This window comes from Lactuca sativa, chromosome 4 (genome assembly GCF_002870075.4).
Source record: "Lactuca sativa cultivar Salinas chromosome 4, Lsat_Salinas_v11, whole genome shotgun sequence".
NCBI classification, from domain to species: domain Eukaryota; kingdom Viridiplantae; phylum Streptophyta; class Magnoliopsida; order Asterales; family Asteraceae; genus Lactuca; species Lactuca sativa.
In genome coordinates this window covers 43005714-43013860 of record NC_056626.2, presented here as the reverse complement: position 1 = coordinate 43013860, position 8147 = coordinate 43005714, and the positions used below count along the sequence as shown (strand labels likewise).

General features: G+C 33.8%; 1 protein-coding gene across 1 annotated transcript; it reads left to right on the top strand.

Annotated features, from left to right (window-relative positions):
• Positions 1-1640: 1640 nt before the first annotated feature.
• Positions 1641-3690, top strand: LOC111914646 (protodermal factor 1). Its single transcript, XM_023910343.2, has 6 exons — positions 1641-1827; positions 1952-1999; positions 2089-2136; positions 2245-2292; positions 2382-3012; positions 3206-3690. The coding sequence occupies exons 1-6, from the start codon at positions 1662-1664 to the stop codon at positions 3537-3539; spliced, it is 1275 nt and encodes a 424-aa protein (XP_023766111.2). The 5' UTR covers positions 1641-1661; the 3' UTR covers positions 3540-3690.
• Positions 3691-8147: the final 4457 nt, after the last annotated feature.

Sequence of the window (8147 nt, the reverse complement as noted above, 5' to 3'; positions counted from 1 at the left end):
TGAAGTATATTTAGAGTTCAAATGAAAAACTAAAATTTGACTCTTTATATTTTATTATTTATAAGTTTTAAATCATATTTTTACTAAATTGCAAAGGCTTCCGAAATCTTGGAGCGTCCCTAAGAGAGCTCATAAAGAGTATTATAGTCTTTTATATCAAAAAATCAGAGTTTCAAGAAAAGAGGAGTTGACTTCTTCAAAACTCTTATTTTTCTAGTGTGAAAAAGTAATTGTCAAATACATTTTTAGTTTATTAAATTTTTGAGAAACTAATAAACACCATCCCATATATTTTCATAGCATTCTTGTTTCTAACAACACTGAACGTGAAGAACACTTTACACATTTCCTGATCTTTCTTTCCAAATCACAATACAACTAACCACGAACTGGTATGTGATATGTGATGTATGAATAATCAATTAAATGAGTTAAAAAAAAACCTTTACTTCTTTTTGTTTCACAAAAAAAAAAAAAAGAGTTACAAAGTTTTCAATCAAAAGGTATATGATAATTATGCAGTCTATAACATCAATAGTTCAGATTAATCTCCATGGTTCACACCCTAAAGTTTTAATGATTTTGATATATACTAACTTTGTCATCTATGGTATTTTGTTAATAAGAATAATATGATATTCACTCTATATTAAATTGTAAAATTACTTTACAAAATCCGTTAAACTATTCTTAACTTTATCAATATAATCTAATCAAATTTCAAATCAACCTTTGGTACTTGTAATGTTTTTATGAATCTGATCATATATACGAAGATAAGTAAATGGGAAATTAAATATCCTCCTCCTATTTTTGTCCTTCTACCAAATTAAATGATTATACGCCTCATTTTATTATACATAAATATCATTAAAGAACATTAAATATAACACATGTAGGAAGATTTTTAGCAATAAAAAATAAAAGATATTTAATTTCTTTCATAAAGTTCTAATACAGTAATACGTGCGTTACATATTGTTTGATCTTCATTCCCAAACGTTTCCTTTTCCTTCTGCGTTGTAATATTTTCTTACCAAAAAAAGGAAACGCAAAAGATATTAGTTTGACTTTTTATAGTAGTAATAATAACTATACCACAAATATGATATCTTAAACTTGTTACCAAGTTAGTATTGGTATATATAATTAGTTTTTTGTATTTATGACATTACTCAAAAATTGATTTGTTTCATTTTTTGTTTTCTAGTGTACTGTAAATATTTTCTTGCCAAAAATATAATATCAAAAGATGGTCCTACTTTAATAGTCAAACTTATTATTAATATTATGATTTATTGTAAAGTTAATAGAAATTCAATACCAGCATATAATCATTAGCTGTTTATATTATTATATTCTCACATTATTTTTTTTTAAATTACTTAAAAGTCAATCTATTAATTACACCATGTTCAATATTTTACCTTTTTCTCAAATTATTATAGAGGTTCAAAACGTTATTATTGAGTCAAGGCCAAAACCATCGGTAAACCTGTTTAACCATGGAGTGAGCAATCAATGGCATCTTAAATGCAGACATCAAGAAATCAACCAACCACATATTTCATCTCCTTGCTTTAATTTACTATACTACCCATCCCTTCCTCTTTCTTTTTTCGCTATATATACGACTTGAATCATAACCCTTTCTCCACACCATGCTGAAGCTAAAGAAAATGGAGACAAACAAAACCCTAACAACATGGTTGCTGTTATGGGCATTTGCTGCTGGTTTGTCTGCTGCTTCTTCAAACTTTCAAGATGAAAAAAACTTCTACTTCTACTACACTCCATACCCAAATACAGTCTCCCCTCCACCCGCAGGTAATTAAAACCTTACAAGTTCAGAGTGATGAATCATATACATTCATTTCTGTGTGTTTAATTTATGGAATCTGATCTACCCTTTTGCTGATTCTTGATTTAATTTCTTGTGGTTTGTTTGCAGTTTCCTACCAAAATCCACCCCCTGCTCATGCAAGTGATCCTCCCGTAGGTAAAAGTTTACCACTTTTGAGCAATGGGCTTGTAAATTTTGTGCATATCGACGGAGAATCTGATGTATTTATGGTGTTCTTTTTGCAGTGTATTACCAAAATCCACCACCTGCTTATGTAGATAATCCACCCCCAGGTAAAAGTTTTGATCTTTTGAGCAATGGGTGATCTTGTTATTTGTGTATATTTGAGGTACCCATTTGCTGATTATTGATTTACGTTTGTTTGTTTGTTTTTTTGGCAGTTTCGTTACCATCTCCACCGCCGGCTCATGCAAATGAACCACCTGCAGGTAAAAGTTTAGCAGTAAAATTTGTGTATATTTTGATGGAATCCGATGTACGTGTTGTTGATTCTTGATTTATGATGGTTTGTTTGCAGTTTCCTACCAAAATCCACCTCCTACTCCTCCGTCAGGCGGCAGCACACCGCCTGCTCATGCAGAGACCCCCCCATCATCAGGTAGCAACACACCGCCGGATCATCCTACGCCTTCTCATGGACACAGGCATGGTCACCATCATCACCATGGACAAAAACCACCTACGAACTGCGACATTCCACCAACTAGTGGCGTTCACAACCCCACTCCTCCACCTCCTACCGGATATTCTTACAACCCTCCAAGCAGCGGTGGCAGTGGCAGTACTGGGAGTTCTCCTAGTGTCACACCGACTACACCTTCTCAGCCACCTGTAGTCAATCCTCCCTCTCCCACCCCGCATCACAACCCTTCTCCACCAAGTGGTTGCAGTTGCGGAGCTCCGTCAAGTTCCACTCCAACCGGACCCATCGTAGCTCCCTCCCCCACGGATTCTCACAGCCCTCCCCCCACACCGGCCTCCGGATACTACTACTCACCTCCAGCAACTCCTTACTCCAACCCGCCGTCGAAAACTCCCTCCACCACCCCACGATCAAAAACTCCGTCTACTACTCCACCTGTTACTGGTAACACGGTCCCTTCTCCTCCACTTTTCCCAAACATACCCTTCATTGGAGGCACATGCGAGTAAGTAACTACAAACTGACCGGATTTGAAAGAACAAAATTTTATTTTCTTGTACTACAAAATTTTGATCATGCATGTAGGTCCGCTTGTGCATATATGTTCGTTTTGGAAGATTTATTCTTTATAGGTTATATACCACTTTAAGAAGACAAAATCTTTTACAAAGGAATTGATTTCCATTTTTTCAATGCAGTTTCTGGAGAACACACCCACGGTTGCTCTCGGACCTATTCGGGTGGTGGCGTACGACAATAGGCCGAGTCATGGGACTTGACCACCTTCCTGGATTCGGGTCAATCATGAACTTACAGGAAGCACTTTCAAACACCAGAACCGATGGCATTGGTGAACTCTACCGGGAAGGAACAGCTTCTTTGCTCAACTCCATGGTCAACAAGAACTTCCCCTTCACAACCACCCACGTTCGAGACAGTTTCATGGCATCACTCGGTTCAAACAAGGCGGCAGAGGCTCAAGCGAAGGTTTTCAAGCTGGCGAACGAGGGTCATTTGATGCCGAGAGTTTAATTAATCGATAGTTGTATCTGTTTTTACTTTATCAAGCTTTCTTGTTGTTTGCATTTGGTGGGATTTCTTGCTAATTAACAGCTACTGTGATGTTCTATTCTATACCATGTTTACATGGATTATATATATATCGGAATTAGTTTGCTAGTTACTTCATGAATGAGATTACATTGTTGTTCGCCATGGTCAAAGCATTTATTTAAGAACATAATGGTAAGTAACAGACGTGTAGTTTAAAGGCATTGCAAAAGGGTTGGTGAAATTGCAGTTAAAAGGTGATGTACGAGTACTCGTGAAGTAGAGTGATGCCAGGAGGATACATACCAGTACTGTAGTAAACGACAAGGCTTTGGTCCTTGTTTTTGAAACTACCATACTCATCCATAATATTGAAAATGAATGTGATTTATACACAATACAATATATTTAGTCATAATTTATATTTTAGATGATTACTATATAAAACAAAATTTATTATATATGACTAAAATGTTATATACGAATGATCACCCATATGAAAAGGATGGGATATAGACTTAAGTAAGTTCTTTTAAAGTTTGAAAAAATTGAAATTCAATTCTATTATACATAAATTAAATAATTAAGTGGATTTCGTTTATATTTTTGTCATGTGTTAAATGATCAAATGTTCGCTTAAAAACGTCCCCAAAAATCATCTAAATTCTAAGACTATTGGGTATGTGTAATGTCCTACCTCGTTTTTCTGAGTTTGAACCTAAAAATGTCGGTATAACGGCTACAACACCCCTCCCCCCTCTGTCTTCGCTTTTGTGGACGTTATGTTATCGCTTGTTATGTTGGCAATGGGAGGACACGGCTCCTTTTGCTCGCAATTGGTGACAATTTGACCGTTGTGGAACGGTCACAAAGTAAAAAAAAACAAAAGTTCTTTTTCTTTTTCATTTTAAATCACATATAAATACATAAAAACAACACTAGTTTTTACCACTTCATTTTATATCTTTCTGTTTCATATAAACTTTCATTGTTTCAAAACAAAAAATGGATCTGCTTGATCCTTTTCAAACGTTCAACAATGATAAACACAACGATGATTTCTTTGTGACTATGATGTATTGGTATTCTACACACATGCTACTACAACTAGATACTGTTCAACTACTCACACGACATACGGCGTTAAACAAAGATCGCGAAGAATGACATAGACGTCTGGTTAACGATTATTTTGCGGATAATTGTGTCTACCAACTTAGTGATTTCAAAAGAAGGTTTCGCTTGCGAAAAAAATGTTTGGACGGATAGTCAACGCATTGGAAATAAAGTATTGTTTCTTTCAAGTTTTGTAAATTATAATGTAGGTTTTAGATAAAATAAATACACATTTTTACCTATTAAATATATGTTTTTGTATGAATTTTTCAAAATGAGGTATGATGGTAAAGGTAAGCGAGGTTTCATAGGGTTACAGAAATATGTTGCGCCAATTAAGTTTATGGTTATGTGGGAGTCACCCGATTCTATTGACGATTATATAAGAATGTCCGAAAGAACTGCACGAGAAAGTGCGTGTAGTAAACGACAAGGCTTTGGTCCTTGTTTTTGAAACAATGAATTGACTACCATACTCATCGATAACATGAAAATGAATGTGATTTATACACAATACAATATATTTAGTCATAATTTATATTTTAGATGATTACTATATAAAACAAAATTTATTATATATGACTAAAATGTTATATACGGATGATCACCCATATGAAAAGGATGGGGTATAGACTTAAGTAAGTTCTTTTAAAGTTTGAAAAAATTGAAATTCAATTCTATTATACATAAATTAAATAATTAAGTGGATTTCGTTTATATTTTTGTCATGTGTTAAATGATCAAATGTTCGCTTAAAAACGTCCCCAAAAATCATCTAAATTCTAAGACTATTGGGTATGTGTAATGTCCTACCTCGTTTTTCTGAGTTTGAACCTAAAAATGTCGGTATAACGGCTACAACACCCCTCCCCCCTCTGTCTTCGCTTTTGTGGACGTTATGTTATCGCTTGTTATGTTGGCAATGGGAGGACACGGCTCCTTTTGCTCGCAATTGGTGACAATTTGACCGTTGTGGAACGGTCACAAAGTAAAAAAAAAAACAAAAGTTCTTTTTCTTTTTCATTTTAAATCACATATAAATACATAAAAACAACACTAGTTTTTACCACTTCATTTTATTTCTTTCTGTTTCATATAAACTTTCATTGTTTCAAAACAAAAAATGGATCTGCTTGATCCTTTTCAAACGTTCAACAATGATAAACACAACGATGATTTCTTTGTGACTATGATGTATTGGTATTCTACACACATGCTACTACAACTAGATACTGTTCAACTACTCACACGACATACGGCGTTAAACAAAGATCGCGAAGAATGACATAGACGTCTGGTTAACGATTATTTTGCGGATAATTGTGTCTACCAACTTAGTGATTTCAAAAGAAGGTTTCGCTTGCGAAAAAAAATGTTTGGACGGATAGTCAACGCATTGGAAAGAAAGTATTGTTTCTTTCAAGTTTTGTAAATTATAATGTAGGTTTTAGATAAAATAAATACACATTTTTACCTATTAAATATATGTTTTTGTATGAATTTTTCAAAATGAGGTATGATGGTAAAGGTAAGCGAGGTTTCATAGGGTTACAGAAATATGTTGCGCCAATTAAGTTTATGGTTATGTGGGAGTCACCCGATTCTATTGACGATTATATAAGAATGTCCGAAAGAACTGCACGAGAAAGTGCGTGTAGTAAACGACAAGGCTTTGGTCCTTGTTTTTGAAACAATGAATTGACTACCATACTCATCGATAACATGAAAATGAATGTGATTTATACACAATACAATATATTTAGTCATAATTTATATTTTAGATGATTACTATATAAAACAAAATTTATTATATATGACTAAAATGTTATATACGGATGATCACCCATATGAAAAGGATGGGGTATAGACTTAAGTAAGTTCTTTTAAAGTTTGAAAAAATTGAAATTCAATTCTATTATACATAAATTAAATAATTAAGTGGATTTCGTTTATATTTTTGTCATGTGTTAAATGATCAAATGTTCGCTTAAAAACGTCCCCAAAAATCATCTAAATTCTAAGACTATTGGGTATGTGTAATGTCCTACCTCGTTTTTCTGAGTTTGAACCTAAAAATGTCGGTATAACGGCTACAACACCCCTCCCCCCTCTGTCTTCGCTTTTGTGGACGTTATGTTATCGCTTGTTATGTTGGCAATGGGAGGACACGGCTCCTTTTGCTCGCAATTGGTGACAATTTGACCGTTGTGGAACGGTCACAAAGTAAAAAAAAAACAAAAGTTCTTTTTCTTTTTCATTTTAAATCACATATAAATACATAAAAACAACACTAGTTTTTACCACTTCATTTTATTTCTTTCTGTTTCATATAAACTTTCATTGTTTCAAAACAAAAAATGGATCTGCTTGATCCTTTTCAAACGTTCAACAATGATAAACACAACGATGATTTCTTTGTGACTATGATGTATTGGTATTCTACACACATGCTACTACAACTAGATACTGTTCAACTACTCACACGACATACGGCGTTAAACAAAGATCGCGAAGAATGACATAGACGTCTGGTTAACGATTATTTTGCGGATAATTGTGTCTACCAACTTAGTGATTTCAAAAGAAGGTTTCGCTTGCGAAAAAAAATGTTTGGACGGATAGTCAACGCATTGGAAAGAAAGTATTGTTTCTTTCAAGTTTTGTAAATTATAATGTAGGTTTTAGATAAAATAAATACACATTTTTACCTATTAAATATATGTTTTTGTATGAATTTTTCAAAATGAGGTATGATGGTAAAGGTAAGCGAGGTTTCATAGGGTTACAGAAATATGTTGCGCCAATTAAGTTTATGGTTATGTGGGAGTCACCCGATTCTATTGACGATTATATAAGAATGTCCGAAAGAACTGCACGAGAAAGTGCGTGTAGTAAACGACAAGGCTTTGGTCCTTGTTTTTGAAACAATGAATTGACTACCATACTCATCGATAACATGAAAATGAATGTGATTTATACACAATACAATATATTTAGTCATAATTTATATTTTAGATGATTACTATATAAAACAAAATTTATTATATATGACTAAAATGTTATATACGGATGATCACCCATATGAAAAGGATGGGGTATAGACTTAAGTAAGTTCTTTTAAAGTTTGAAAAAATTGAAATTCAATTCTATTATACATAAATTAAATAATTAAGTGGATTTCGTTTATATTTTTGTCATGTGTTAAATGATCAAATGTTCGCTTAAAAACGTCCCCAAAAATCATCTAAATTCTAAGACTATTGGGTATGTGTAATGTCCTACCTCGTTTTTCTGAGTTTGAACCTAAAAATGTCGGTATAACGGCTACAACACCCCTCCCCCCTCTGTCTTCGCTTTTGTGGACGTTATGTTATCGCTTGTTATGTTGGCAATGGGAGGACACGGCTCCTTTTGCTCGCAATTGGTGACAATTTGACCGTTGTGGAACGGTCACAAAGTAAAAAAAAAACAAAA